This window comes from Falco cherrug, chromosome 3 (assembly GCF_023634085.1).
Source record: "Falco cherrug isolate bFalChe1 chromosome 3, bFalChe1.pri, whole genome shotgun sequence".
In the NCBI taxonomy this organism is placed as follows: Eukaryota; Metazoa; Chordata; class Aves; order Falconiformes; family Falconidae; genus Falco; species Falco cherrug.
The window spans coordinates 49,724,621-49,740,627 of record NC_073699.1 but is presented as its reverse complement, the minus strand read 5'-3'; the positions used below and the strand labels follow the sequence as shown (position 1 = coordinate 49,740,627).

General features: G+C 38.4%; 1 protein-coding gene across 3 annotated transcripts in view; it reads right to left on the bottom strand.

Moving 5' to 3' along the window:
- Nucleotides 1-16,007, bottom strand: part of ST18 (ST18 C2H2C-type zinc finger transcription factor) — a 101,230-nt gene that overhangs the window by 39,718 nt on the left and 45,505 nt on the right. For all 3 annotated transcript variants that reach the window (XR_003561701.2, XM_027811160.2, XM_027811162.2), the window contains exons 5-8: nucleotides 11,237-11,427; nucleotides 6,029-6,826; nucleotides 3,115-3,249; nucleotides 1,230-1,320 (exon numbers count right to left, since the gene is read on the bottom strand). Coding sequence is in view for 2 of the 3 variants with exons in the window: in XM_027811160.2 (XP_027666961.2) it covers nucleotides 1,230-1,320; nucleotides 3,115-3,249; nucleotides 6,029-6,826; nucleotides 11,237-11,427 (1,215 nt within the window). In the remaining variant the exon portion in view is untranslated. The remainder of the gene's footprint in view (nucleotides 1-1,229; nucleotides 1,321-3,114; nucleotides 3,250-6,028; nucleotides 6,827-11,236; nucleotides 11,428-16,007) is intronic.

Genomic DNA, 16,007 nt, shown 5'->3' with positions numbered 1-16,007 from the left:
GGCTGGCAAGTCACTAGTAAATTTTTTGACAAATGACATTTACTTTATCAGCTAAACCATGCATATAGACCTCCTGCTGATTAAAAGGAAAGTGAATTGGGGAAAAAGAAAACAGGGGTGTGTGAGTGACTGTTACCAAAGAACACATTTTGTCATTTCAAGTTGTGCTTTCTTTTTTTTTTTTTTTCCTATTTGCTTTATTAGATTAGAACATGTTCTCTTATCCTATTCAAGGGTTTTTTTATGATACAGCTGATGTGCTGCAAAGATGACGGGTTCCTTGTACATTCCTGTAGATGAACTTGTAGTTTCTCTGGTTAAAGGCTAATTTTTTAATTAAAGATAGTAACATAGCATGATAATCCTTGATTTTAGTGTGCTCCTGCAATAACCAATCAATCAATCAGCAGCAGAAAGAAAAAAATCCCACAAAATCTCAGCTCAACAAAAAAAAATGGTTTTGAAATGTTTATGTCCCAAGTCTGATTGTAATATTGGCATTCTATTTTTCCAGAAGCACTATAATGGAATATTTTGGCTTGCTGGCTTCCAGCAGAAAGCAGTACTGACAAGAGCCATGCCGAGAGCCGTGGCTTGCTGGAGACGGAGCGCATCAGCTCTCTGCCTCACCTGCAGCCCAGCTGTGATACCCCAGCTGCCTGTCTGGAAGGCTTTTCTCAATTTTACTTTCTCTCTGCAGGCAGCAAGTTAAACAGACAGGAGTGTTCCAAGCAGGAAGATGATATTCCTGAGGGTAATAAATGAAGTTAGTTTTTACACAGATTCTAAAATATTCCACTTAAAATTTTCTGGTTTGCTAAAAGGGAATGTGCCTTGATGGACATTCCTGCCAAGGACTACCATGTAAGTGGTGCAAAGCAAAGATGCTGTGGTTTCCCGCTGGGTTTTCCAGTTGTAGCAATAATAATGCATTTGTTCATTTCTATGCCTTGCACATGATGATGTTTCACAGTGAGGTCTGTGATGAAACTGTAGTTGAAAATCTCATCTGTGAAAAATACTAGTGGAATTTGCCGTCCTCAGTGCTGCAGCCATTTTTTATATAATGAAATTAAACACAATGATTTGGTTATAAATAATACAGGCTACCCTTGCAGTTCATAGGCATTCTGCAGTGTAATATATAACAGCTAATTCCAAGATGTGACCATCAGTTTACTGCTGAGTACATGTTAGATTTTAAGTGGACAGGAACTTTTCTGATCTACCTTCTGTGTGTGTTGCGATTGCTGTTGACGTGTCCTCTTCCAGTGCATCCCGGGGTGGGGCATTTCAAAACATTTTCATGCATGGCAAGAACTAAAGAGGAATAAGAAAAAAAAAAAAGGTGACAATAACATGCATTGATTAAAAATACATTTATTAAGGAACATGAATATTTCTTCTTCAGACTCAGATTCTCAATTCTGTCACATTTTGACCACAAAAGAAAAGGAGAAGCAAAGGACCTACAACACAGCAAGACACTGGTGCCTCTGGCACATACCAGTTTATCCCTGTATTGCTGTAGTGTGGCTTCCCACATGCACTTCGTTGTTCCTAGGGACTTTAAAAAGAACAAAGATGGAAGTAGCAAGGATGTTACTACATCATGAAGCCCTTTGCCCTCCAATTCATACACCACTAACACAGGTGACTAGAAAAGGGGGGTGATAAAGGACCCGGGCCACAGTTGTGCTACGTATAGCAGCAGTTGCTCTCTGCCTCAAGGAGGGCAAGCTCTGAGGTACAGGGAGTCCTTTTATACCTTGCACCTGTGTCAGATGATCTGATCTGAGTACGTCCCTTTTGAACCTTGATACCTTCTGATCATCTGAGCTGTGCTGAAACTACTTTAGACCAATTTGTCATGCTCCTAAACAGTGGCTTATACTCTCAGCAGTGGTTACAGCTTCTTGCATGTACATTCTTATGCCCTTTGATGTGGATCATCTTTAGTAAGACTGAGATGCATGTGTGTGTAAAACAGAATATGTCTTTGTACATCTGCCTTCATAACTACAGTACAGCATTACCCCTTTGAGGGTACCGTGCTTCTAAAAAGCTGACTGTTCAGTCAACTGGTTTGTTCTGTCAGGAACCAAATTATATTTTTTCAATTTCTTTTTTACCAGCAGAATAGAACACATCTGATTAGAAGTGTGATAGTTAACACGGACTTGTTAATTTTAACTTTCTAGAAAGTTAATGTTGCTAAGGTCTTCCAAATGCAGCAGCCTGTTTAACCCAGCAGATGTTTCCACAATTAAAATTTAGTCCTAGATTTAAAAAAGGGGAGAGCTACACTTAGGAACAGGACGTTGGTAAAGTGCAAATATCTTTTTCATTTGTTGTTATGCATGCCACCACAAAAAACAATCTAACTAGGTTGTTTAAACAAATAGTTTCACATTAGATTTTGGCTTATTATGCAGCATTTCATTGCATCACATTGCAGGATTACACACACACACACACACACACACACACACACAAACCAATGTAATCGGATAAGCACAGCTAGAAATAAGCAGGGAAATTCAGGCTGGACTGGGCATAAAAGAGTTAGCACGATACAGTCATATGAGAAGGATGTGCTATGCACCAACACTGGGATGTACCGATGGAAGTAACATTTTTGAGCTCAGTGGTGAGAAGGACACTGGAAACATCTCTGAATAAGCATGCCCAGGCCTCTCGGTTATTGGCAATGAAAACCAGCAGCCTCGGTGTGTGATTATGGCAAATCAGGTCACAGCTCTGAAAGAAGCAGGTGATTTGTGTAGCAAAGGCGTGGGCAAGCAAGATCTTGAAGATTCATCAGACTACAGCATGCAGGTTTGCTGGCAGGGTGGGGATGGTTTGGCTCTGATCCTGAGGAGCCTACTGCTGTTTGTAGCAGTACTGCTAAGGGGTACTTGAGCTTCACATGTGTGGAAGTAGGACTTGTGACCAAGAGCTGGAGGGCAAAGAAGGTGTGACAGCTCCCCTCTCAGCCTCATTCTGTCATCTCACCCACAAAAAGTGGGTTCCTTCTCCAGCATGAGCACACACTACCCAAAATACCGGGCCAGATCCAGTTGTTATTCTGGACTGCAGAGTGATGATACTCACTTTCTAGTGGCACTCTAACTTTATGTGGACAGCCTGAGAGACTGCGGTGGTGAGGGTACAGCCCAGTCACATGCCCTGTGCCATCACATCCTGGGATGGGACATTTGGTTTCTCTCTTTTCAGGCCTGGGTGAATCTGCAGAGAAATCAGATAAGGATTTTGTTTGGTTTTAGCCCCTGTCTGCACTCAGCTGAGTGATCCTAGCAGTGTGATGCTCTCTGTTTTGTACTTCAGATATAATTCTTACACAAAGTTTTAACAGAATCGTATGTAATTTAAGCATCAGTTTAGGTTTTCACACTGTGTCCTTTAGACAATGGCTCCCCCCTCCCAATACGCCATTTGCGTGCTAAATTATATAGCTTTAGGATTGCAGTGTCATTTACTCCATTCAGAGCCTCAAACAGGACAGAAGCCACAATCCAGTAAGCCAGAAAACTGGCAGCATCAGCCAACAGCAAGATCTATAAAGGAATAAATAAAAAAGCAGAAACAATCTTTTACTCTGTTAATGTCAGACTCCAGGAAGCTGGGACAACCAAATAAAAGCTGAGGTGTGAAACAAACAAACAAACAAACAAAAAGCATTTCAACCAGAAGCTATTCCTTAAATATCGCAGATCTCTAGGCTGTAGGTTCTTTGTTAGGAAACTGAATACATGCCACTTTACATTTGAGAGGCAAGGCAAGCAGCTCCCTCTGGTACACATGGCAATGCCGCTTTGTGGAGCAGCCCACAATGACAGTGAAAACATGGAGCAGCCGATACCCTTTCAAAGGCAAGGTCTCAGCCCAGCCCCACAGTTACCACTCTGTAACAGCTGCAGCGCATTCCCAGTTTTTGTATCAAGCACCTAGAATCGTGCAAGAAGCACTGGTCAGAAAGCCTTTATTTGATTTCCAATGCAGGATCAAAAGTCTGGGCAAGCAAGGAACGAATTCTGGTCCAGAAATTCTCTTGTGAGAAATCTGGAGGAAGTGGCCGCATAAATTGCTGAGGATGGTTTTAGCTCCATCTGTGATTGGCTGCCAACAGCATTCGGTGCTGGGGGAGAAAACAGCTGCAGCCAGCACAGGGAGAAGCCTCCTTCAAGCTCCATTTGTTGAACCGAGAGGTAGGACATTCTTAGGGACACCATTGCCAGAGACAGCTGAGGGTTAAACTTCCTGGCACACTTTTAGGTAAAAAAAAAAAAAAAAAAAGAAAAAAAAAAAAAAGAAAAGAAATAGGGAGAAAAGAAAATAGACTGAGCATCAACAGGAGGCCATATGCTTTTTAGAATCACTGCAAATGGAAAGTGCTGCAATAGTGGACAGGAAATAGAGGGACCCTGAAATATGATTTTATTTCCCCCCCCACTAACTGGAAAGGTTTATCATTAAAAAGATGGAAAAATATAAATTTAAGCCATGTTTTTTCTGACGTAGCATCCAAGAAAGAAAATTAAGAGCTGATGGATTCAATGGTGGATTTTTTAGAAATAAACCCCAGCTAATTACGTAAATTGAAAAGATTATGTGCCTGATACCACACTGACTAGAATCATATGTTGTTTATACAACCTGAACAAAGCCTAGTTTGTTCCTCCATGAGTGTTGGATCCAAACTCACCTGCGAACTACAACTGATAATATGAGGCAAACCAGGAAGGGCCAGATTCTGCCATGCTTGCCAGCACTGCTCCTTTCTACATGTGCTGTGGGACAGTCACATTGGCACCAATGTGAACCTGCTGAACACGGCTGGTCTCAGGATAAGAAAAGGTATCTGTGAAATTCCTGCATATACCATAGTCATCTGAGCAAATCAAGGTTCATGTAGTTTAGCAAGGAGGTAGACTAATACTGTGCATGTACAGCTTCAGACATGCTAATGAAAAGACTGCTTGAGTCAGAAAAATGCATGCATATTCTTAACTACTACAGGAAATATTTTATAGACGCAACTCCTAAAAAAACTTGTCAGTTACCTCATACACTAAAATTTTAGATAACTAAACTACTATAATGTTTGCAATGTCCTCAGGGACTGCTCTAAAGTAACACTGTACATTTAGTTTACCAAAAGCAGAAATTGCAGCAGTGCTGGGGTGACCTCAGTATATTTGGAAGTCCAAAAGGAAAAGTCAAAGGACAGATTAATGTATTGTTACTTACTACAGCAGGGAGTGTGTTTTATAAAATGACATCCCTTGATGTTCTGTAATTATTGTCAATTGAGGAGTTTCATGTGAGACAGCCCAGTTCACAAATCAAACCCAAATCTTTTAAATCTCTAGTTCTGGAAGCCTGATTAAGTACTGAAAATGGAGCAATGTTCCTACAGTTTTGTAGGATGCCACAAACCATCAGAAACAATAAAGATTTTGGAACTTACTGGTAATTCTGCTGATGGAGAATGAGGCAGAAGAGCATGGCTTGTGCTTTCCTGGCTCAGAAGTGCCGGCTGTAGCAAAATGTAATGTTGATACGTGAAGTAGACTGAACTCAGAAAACACATGGCTTAGGAATTAGGTAGTATGTTTGGAATTGGCCAACTTTTCACCCTAACCTTTCCTTAAGCACCGTTTTAATGCCTTCTCTTTTGGCCGCTGAAATTTAGGAGGTTTGTATTAGCACCCTATGGTGGAGGAGGCAGAGGAGGAGGAAAAGGAAGAGAAGGAGTGTCCGTGCCAGGTACACAGCCCTTTTAGTACCCATTACTGATCATTTTGCATGGTGGTTTGACAGGAAGCCAAGTACCTAGCATTTAACCTGGTTAGACGTAAGGCACTAGTGTGAAGGTACATAATTAACAAAATTACCAGCTAAATTCCAGATTCTTTAGTGTTGCTATAAAACCCAGCTCAGAATCCTCTATCAGTCACAGGATACATGCTTAAGCCAATAAGAACAGCCAAAAATACTTCCTTACGTTTGTTACTAAATATCTGTCTCCCACCGATGTCAATAACTTTGGTTTGTCTCCTTTCCCCTGCTAGATGCTCCAGAAGAAACCTATCCAGTTCCTTGTAGGTGCTGTGAAACACATGCCCTTGCTCTGCCTGCAGAGCGATTGCTTGTTCTAGCAAACTCAAGTTCCCTTTTGTTTTGTCCAGCTCAATTGAGACTTCTGTGGTTTCTGACAGGCACTCATTGTCATCGTCTTCACTTTCAGGGAAGGGATTCTGAATTCTCTTCTCGAAAGGATCTGGGTGAGACTCCTGGGGTGCTCTTTGCTTTGTTTCTGAGTCACAAAGTGTTTCACAAGGGCCAAATTCTACCTCTTCCTTCTTAATTTCTGGAACTTCCAGGATGCTAGGTTGATTACACTCCACAATATACTTCTGAGTTACATGGGGCTTTACACTAGTTTCTTCTGAGAAATTTGAGGAGCTGTCCCACTCATTGTCCATAATTTCAGAGTTACTTTCATTTTCCTCAGATGAACAGTATTTTGGGTCAGAAATAACAGTTTTTTCCTTTCCTTCAGCTGAGTTAATCATATAACATTCATCAGTGTCATCGCTTTCTGTTTTTAAGGATTGAATGCCATTATCATTCAGATTTTCTGCCACTGTTTGACTGGGTGCATCTTTTGCCAGTTTTCCCATGTTCATCAAAGTTTTGGCCACAACATCTTGATAGCTGGAGTAGTTATCTTTTCTTTGACTGGAATTTTCTTGCCCACCTGAATGAGGAGTTTCCTCAGATGATTTTGCACTACTTTCCTCTGCATGAGAAAAACAGCAATAGAAAATTATGTAAGAATAACTGCTTTTTGTATCTTGTAGAAACGATATGAAGATATTTACTTACCAATCACCGTTTCTTTACTCAAAGGTACTCTGAAATGACTGAATTCATTCCAAGACTGTGTTTGAAACGACTGCTTGTAGCATCAGGAAAAGCCCTTCTAAGATTTTATCTACTTTATATTATAGCTCCAAAGTGATATAAGAAATAAATATGTTGCCATTTTTCACTGCTGGTGAAGGCATACATTATCTTAGAACACATACAAATTCATATCTATTCATATAAATATAATGTGCCATATATAGATAGGTACTATACATATATACACACACGAAATCTCTATAATATATGCATATGTATCTATGTATATATATACACAAGCACACACACAGACACACATTTTAAAATTTCTCTGATCTATTTTCACTTTTCTTCCATTTAAGAGTCCCAAATATTTTCTCCAAATGAGCCCTAATTGCTTTCCCAGTCACCCCACATCCCATGAAAAACTGTGAGGGAAAAAAACTCAGTACTTCACAAAGGGCAAGCTCCTGGTCACCACTGCAATTGTCACATTAAGTGATAGATCAGGTCATGCACAAGCAAACAGAAATGGTTGTTATGTACAGACTTATAAAGGACTTGTTAAAGACACCACTGAAGTGCATCTTGTCTTTATAAACATCTTTCTTCAGAAGAAAAGCAGCAGCCAGCAGGTAACAGAGGCTGCATGCAGGAGAGGTTGTCAGTGTGGAAGACAATACGCCTTTTGTATCTCATTTAATTTTTTATAAACATTTCCTCTGACAAGGACACTCAAAAATACATCTCCATCATCTTCCTTTCTGGTAATTATCTCTCTAAAATCAACACTGGTTTGCCAGGATCAAGTAAATATTGCCATAGTAACTAAAAGCATTTTTGGATGAAGGGAAGAATTTAGTCACAACACTAGCCCCTTCAATAATGCTGATTATAGGGTACATTCTTTTGTTGGGATCTATTCAACATAAACTGAAAAATTTAACATTTTACTTCCTAGAAAGGAGGATGAATAAACAAGCACAGACTATTTCATAAGATGTGCCTGTCCTCTCCTGAATCAGAAGAACTCCAGGTTTAAATAATAAATTAAGCATAGTCTAAAATGCAAATGAAGTTTCTCTCAATAACACAGCGAGCTATTAAGAGAAAGTGTAAAGGGTTATGATAATTTTAAAGTATTATGAACTACAGAAAACAAATAAAAAGCATTTTCAGTGAATACGTCCAATTCATTGAACTATTCTCTCAATCCACTTAACTACCCACATGTGTACAATAATGATTTATAGACATTATACCTAATTATGCATATTTGGGCTGTGTTAGAGTGCCTAACAAAAGCTCTAGAAAGCAACAATTACCTCTGTTGCTTAGCTACATAGTTTAAAATATTCCTATTAAGTGCAGATTATTGTGGAGGGGAAAAGGGGGACAAAAATGCACATGTGCACCACAATGCATTTCACTTTACTGCTGCCAAACTGTTAGCATTTTGGGTCATTTCCAGTTTACATAATTGTTTGGTTCAACTGTTTGTTATATGTTAAAAGAAAATATTGATTAATTCTTATTCTTCTTCATAAAATTGGACTCATGCAGGGAGAGGTGGCCTTGTGCTCTCTGTGCATAAAGTTGTGTTATTAAAAAATGTCTGTAAACCTTAGTGTAACTTTTTAGCAGCTGGTCTAGTACCACACACATTGCAGCATTCTGAATAAAAAAGTCTGCTGTCTTTTCACATCTCAGATAGTAAGAATGATGATTTGGCTCTATATATAACTTTAGCTAAACGGATTTTTATTATTTGCTCTTCTGCCAATTGGAAAAAAACAGAATCCCATCAGTGGGTCATTTCAAAAACTAAAAAGTTCTACTTTTAAAAGAAATCTCCCACCCTTCAAAAGAAAACCAAACCAAACAAAACTTGATAATAGTTATAACAGGTCTTTTCCATTATTAATCTGTGCGAAAGACAAAAAATAATGTAAAGGTATGATACCAGATTTTTGCTGCTTAAATAATAATTAAAAATGCCATGTTTAAAAATTTGTTGTTGAACCAGCCTTAATGGTTCAGCTGTTCCAGCTTTGCTTTTCACTTGTACAGGCTGTAAATTTATTTTAAAAGTAATCAAAACTCAGCTTAGTTTACAGTTGCATCAATCCATGAACTGAAGCATTAACTGATTAACAGACAAGAATCATGAGGTCATAATGAAATGAGCAATATTACACTAAGAAATCACAAATAGACCTACATACCCAGACCAGCTGTATGCTTTAGCTGAACTTTGTTTTGTAGCTGGCAAAATTAATGCAAGATAGATAGATTGTGTTATTGACACAAGCAAGTTGGGAGAAATGTCACTGGTATCAAATCTTTTGGAAAGTGGGGTTTTTTATTTTGACTGAAGGGCTAGGCATAAATAGGGCTCCCCTACATTTACGTCAATGGACCTAGCCCAACACTTGCCCCTTTTTTAAAAAAAGAATCACTTAAATATTTTATATTCATACGTATATGGAAAAAGTTCTACTTTTACACCCATCATATTACTTCCTCTTCAGCAAGTTCTGCAAGCTGTGCAAAGGACAGACACAAGTGAAAGAAAAACACATTACTGAGGGCAGTTCTAGATGGCCAGGAACCAGGCTGAGGCCACTCAAGAAGAAAGTAGCTAATACCTATATATCTAAAAAAACCCCAACCAAACCACCAAAAAAACCCCAAACCCACCAAAAAACAACAACAAAAAAAACCAATAAACAAAACAAACAAACAAAAAAAACCCCAAAACAACAGAACCCCATCCCATACTGGAACTCTTACTCAAACAGCTCCCCTTCTGCTTTCAGGAAACAGAAATCTTCCTCGCAGGCTGGATAGGCACTGGGAGCCATAGAGCTTTTTTCACGATGAGTTTAGCTTAGTAATGTCATCCAAAAGAGAGAGACATTTGGTATCATGTTAATTAATGGTCTGTTTGAAGAGGGAGCTCCCTTCTAGCCTTTCACATTGATGGGATGCAGACCTCTGGAAAAGACTTTTCCTCTAGAAGGCTTACAATTCACAACTGGCTGAAATCTTTGCTGTATAGAAAAGACACAAAGACCTCCCCTGAATTTGGCAGAAACAGGATCTGACTCTTTAATTTGAAAGACAGCCTTCTTCTTCTTCTTCTTCTTCTTCTATGTGTTTTATATTATTCATATGTATAAAATTTGTGGGGTTTATTTTGCTTTTTTTTTGAAGCAAATTCTTTTTAGAGTGGATAAAGATATAAATTCCTAATCTCAGTTCATCATAGAATCACAGAACAGCCCAGGCTAGGGGGGGCCTCAATAGATCATCTGGTCCAACATTTTATGGGAAAGGGAGCCTAGATGAGATTATCTAGCACCCTATCTTTCCAAAATATTTGATAAGAAGAAACTGAGTGGAAAATAAAATACCTTTAAACTCCAGTATAAGCCAGCATCTAAGTGGAATATAAGTTCATTCTCTGTTCATATTATCTATGATCACTAATTTCCCAGTGCCAGATCACATCGTTTTTATCTTGGCATTTGCTATCTACTGATGACTCCTCCCTTTAAAAAAAATGCAGAATGTATTCCACTGATTTCTTCTCACTTGCCTGATTTATGATTTGTGCAGGACTTCTTAAACAAATATCTGACAGTCAATTTAGTTTGATTTTTTTTGTTCATCTTGAATGTTTATAAACATGTATTAGAAAGAAAGAGCAATAAAGATGTACTGTAGCTATATCTGTCTCCCCATCTTCTTTCATATTTTCCAGCATACAGGTTGTAGAAGTTTCTATAAATTGTTGTATATGTTTGGCTTAGCAGAGTTGGAATAGCAAGTATGAAAGTGCTGAGTCTAATAATCGTGTTAAACAGAACACACATAGCAGACACACATGTGAAATTGCTTTGCTAAATGTTAAAGTCAACAATGTTTTGCTAAGTGGGTTGGGTTTTTTTCTTCCTGAGAGGTCTATGTATTCCAGTGAAAATCTGCTCTTCATAAATGTGTTTTTCTCAGTGGTAGGCTTAACCTTGTTTGTTCACAGAGCTAGTGGAGAAACAGATGCTGCTCCATATCTGACCTGCTGCAGTACTTGTGTCTGTACAAATCCTACAAAGCATTTACTATACCCCAGGAGGAGTGATTGTACAAAATAATTGGAAGTATGATGGTTAAACCTATACAGAAACACGCCATTCCTACTCTGTTAGAAGTCAAACACATTCTGCGTCCTTTTTGAAAATACTGTTTCGTATCTCCCTTCCCTTGGAATTCAGGTTCAAGCGCAGCCACACTGCACAAATACCTGAAGTTGAGCTGCTTTCAAGGACACTGATCTCTTCCTGTAAATCTGTCCTGTCTTCGTTTTCTTCTTTGCATTCCAAGCTGGGGCTGTAGTGGCGGGGTTTCATTAACAGGGACTTCCTTTTGTTGACGGGAACACCTGATAACTGTTCTTCAGCTTTTCTCTTCTTAGCCATGGAGCATTTGTAGGCACTGCAATGATCAAATGCCAATGATAGAGAAAAAAGTGGGAGAAGTGAGGGGTAAGTTTTTTAAAATATAGCACCGTCCTCTAGTTTAATTCTAAGTATAAAAGTGGGGATTGACAAATTACTAATTCATTTGCAGTTTCATCAAGTTGTGTGTAGTGGATATTTAATTTTAGCTCATGTACTCGAAGTTCATGGCACAGGCAAGTCCCATTTCTTTTCGCTGCTGCCAAAATCTGGGGGAAGGGGAATGCAGAGGAGGGCAAACCCAAAAAAACCATAACCCAACATCTTTAATTCTAAATAAACATGCTAATCTAAGTTCTGCTCTACAGTAAAACAAATACACCAAGGAAAGAATGAAAAACATTTTAGTCTGGGTTCATAATCCAGAGAAACAGTTAAGGGGAAAAATATAAAACTAGTTATATTTCAACATCTGGAGCCTTTGCCTTCATTACCTTTACATTAGTATGGATACCCAAGCACATACTTCGAGTTCAACAGCACAGAACCTGTGTGAAACACGTTGCACCTTCAGAACATTTTGCAATACAGGTCCCTCTTTCAGTATCAGTCCAGAATTGGTTTCATTTCATTAACTCCAGCCACAAATATTTACTTTAAGCTTTTCCCAGGCCTTTATATAGACTCTGGAAAAAGGCTCCTCCACAGGGTAGTTCAGCCCACTTAAAAACTAGATCTGGTAAACAGGGTGAGACACTCCACGAGAAAGGCCTTACCCAGTCTAGATGCCTAACTTTCAGATGATCGACATGAGAAGAGAGGGCAAGAAGAAGCTTTTCAGCAGATTTGATATAATTCTTTGAGCTCCTATAGGATCCACATATTGGTCTGTGTATTAATTATCTTCTACAGATACTTAGCAAAACCTTTGCCACCATGCCTCTGATCTGTATGGCATATACATGTTCCATCATATGACACCTCACTAAAGAGGCCTGACCCTTCAACCTTCTTTTTAAAATAACTTTTTGTGTGACTGATTTGGCATGATTTCATTGTTCTTTCACACACTGTATTCCAAGAAATTTATGTACTAACAATACTAGGGCTCATATTATATCTGTCATAGATGAAAAAAATACATATATGAATCTGTGTAATCCACTCAATGTTTTCTCGACCTTAGGCACACTGAGGGTGCATTACAAATCTACATGATGCCCTTAGGTGTTGGATTTTGCATTTGGCTCACTGATGCAGCTGCAAGATTTGCAAAAAATCCGTGTATGCAGAGAACTCCTATTGATTACACATATTACAAGCTCGACAGCATAAATTAATCCTTCCAAGGTATTTTATTTGCACTAAATTGGCTCAGGTTCCAATTGTCTTGGATGAAAGCATATGACTAACTTGAGCTTTTTGTTAAAAAAAAAAAAAACAACCCTTTTTGGCTAAGCACCTTTTTGGCAATCCATCATTGCAAACATGAAGGACATGGAAATATGAAGATCTGTGTTTTAGGGGGAATGTTAAAATTCTACCATATGCATCCTAAACACAGTGGATATTCTTGATCTTCTGAAAGCTAAAATGCTATGGGCATCAGGAATACTGGATGCTAAGCACCTGCTGTAGCTGAATATGTTATGGCTTTTCTGTTATATGTTATTTCTCTGTTTATAAATAGAGGATAAGGTGAATATCACATTAAAGGTCAGAATCACAATGGTATAAGCATCCCCTTGGAAATGATGCCCATATAACAGACATTAGGGATGGATGTAGTGTGGACAAATATGCATAATTTATTTCTAAGACAATACAATCAAGAGTTTCTTAATTCATATTTGTGAACATCAGTTCATACCATTCATGCTGTTTCATGAAAATTGAATAAATGACAAATGTTTGAAAACCCTTCACACACAATTGTTTGTATAAACCAAAACCTTCACTAGGTTTGCTTTTGATCTTTCTTATTTATTTGTCAAGCTTCAAGTTTGCCTCCAGTAGTTACTGTGAGAGTGTTTAGGGCAGGATGAATTTCCAGTTTAATTCCACTTTGACGAAGATACAGCTGCTTCTTACACAAGCATAATTAATAGATTTTTAAAACAGAAGATCCAATTAGATCATCTAGTATGCCCTCCTGTGCAACACAGGTCACAGAACTTCATCTAGCTCTTCAGCTTTTGTAATTTGTCTGACTATTGTGCATCTTCCAGTCAAGTAAGGAAAAACATGGCAAGCCAGTAAGTTGATTGCTATATTCTTGCTCACTAAGTACAATCTTTCTCTAGTAACATAATGTTATAAGACCATCACTGTTGGCTGGCATAACAACTATCAAACACATTGGGTTTTCACCACAACTCTGAAAGACAGTCAAACTCAGATGTTACCAGACCACAGTCAAGACCAGTGTGGGAGTACTGCTGCCACCTGCCACCTGCAGATCTGCTCTGGGAAGTGGGAGCACAAGAATCCCACTCTACTGCAACCACCAGAGTCTACAGCAGTAAGTCAAAAGCTGCTGGATCAATGTCTGGACAGGAGGCCCACCGTTCTGCCTGGAAGCATGGTGCTCATGTTAGAGAATTTATCCCCTATGAAAGACTGAAGCATTTGCTCGTCCTTATCATGTCTTTTTCCGTACACAAGTGGCCACTGACCCAGATTTCCTCTATGTTCCTATCATTTTAAAGTAAGTGAATACATGACATTCAATTTTAAGTAAAATAATTCCTGACATTACCACTCCGATTACAGGCAAAGGACAAAAAGCAGTTGTTGCGTTTTTCCTAGGAAGTGCAAATTGCTCTCCAAAGGCCCAGAAGAGATTTTTCAGCTCCAGCAGAATATACTCTTGCTTTTGCTGGCAACTTTTTAAGCTGCTGGTTTTGAATTTTAACTGGAATTTATTAGTTTGCAAGGGTCAGTTTAAAGATTGTACCAGCAATTCCCCTTCTTTTCTACCTTACAGTGCTTAAAATTAAAAATGAAAATTAAACCAGAAAAACAGCTTCACAAGTGGTAGTTTTTTCAAGTACTTACAGATGATTTGTTAAGTATTTGATAACAGACATTAGGAATTTAACTGCTATGAAAAAAAAATATTTATGTCTTTGTAACATTCATGGCATGTCGGTTTCACCTTTGTCTTTAAAAGTTTCTATTTCTCTCTTTTGTACATTCACACATACACACACATGTAGGTTAGCACAGATTTGTCAAGCTGTAGTCTGTCAAATGGTAAACCTATAATTTATCTTCTCTATTACTCATCTCTTAAATTCAACATCTAATAGTTTTGTTGCTATTTATCAATGGCCTGCTTGTTGTCATGGAACACTGATTCAGCTGTCAAGGTTATTTGGTAATCTGAGGCTCATAAAACAGGAGAAAATGTTATTATTATGAGCCCAAAGCCAATACATGTTTTGGGTTTTTTTCCCCCAATTTAACTGTACTTAAATTTTATTATTAATAAATTATTTTAGTACTATCTATAAGGAGCAGATTTTTTATTATTCTTTTTTTTTAGTTAATGACTCAGTAACCAAAACCAGTCTTGTGTCAGTTATCATAGTGTGAGCCAAGACATTAAAATCCAAGACATGTAAGACTTTGTTGCATGTGCTAAAAAAACCCTAACCATGGTAAATCTTTCATCTGTATTTAGTACCTAAATTATTTTGGGGGGAATTTACTGGGTCTTTCCTTTATATCTGCTCAGAATATATCTTGCAGACACTGGTAGTATACAGGCAGAACAGTGCATTGACTCCTCACCATAAAGCAATGCCTCACAAGAGAGGTTTTTAAGCAGTCCTAACCACATACAGTTTTCCTACTGCTAAAAATTGTCATGCTCATCTTTTTTTGTAATTGATTCATTTAAGTAATGTGTTTGTCAAGCCTTTAACCCAACCTTAAACCACTTTGTAGCCAGCAAGGTTGTTTTGTTGTTTATCTGCTGGCAAGAATTCCAGATCTCTGGGGACTTTTTTATTCTTATTCACAGCAGCCTGCAGTTTGGTAAAGCATGACAACGGAGTAAAGAATTGCCATAGTGGGCAAAACCAGGGGTATGTTCAGCCTGACGACTGATGTTTACTGCCTGTAACGGATGCCATGCAAAATTATGAGAGCACACTGCATCTCATGTACACTCCTTAGCTTCAAGAGAGAAAATGAATGTCTGTCTTTGAATATCAAAGCACTTACATTTATTGTCTAACACTATTTAAGGAGCCCACTCCTCATGTGGGTTTGTGCAAGAACAATTAGTGCAACATTTCAGTTGTTCTGAAAGTTCTTAGCCTGAATTGACTTTTGACTGTACTACAAAAGTATTAGATTATTGAATTACAGTTAAAGGGGACATCATCTGATCTACAGAACCATTTAACTTCAGATCAGTAGTTGCAAGGAGAAGGTTAACCTAACTACTCCTTAATCATATGCTTTAGGCCTTGATCAGGTTTTGTTGACAAACTTGCAGTTGCCCTACAACACTGTGGAAGTCAAATACTACTTTTTCCTTACAGGAGGGAAAAGCTGGCATTTGAAAATTCAGGGACACTTGCCACTCACAGGTGAATCAGTAGCTTA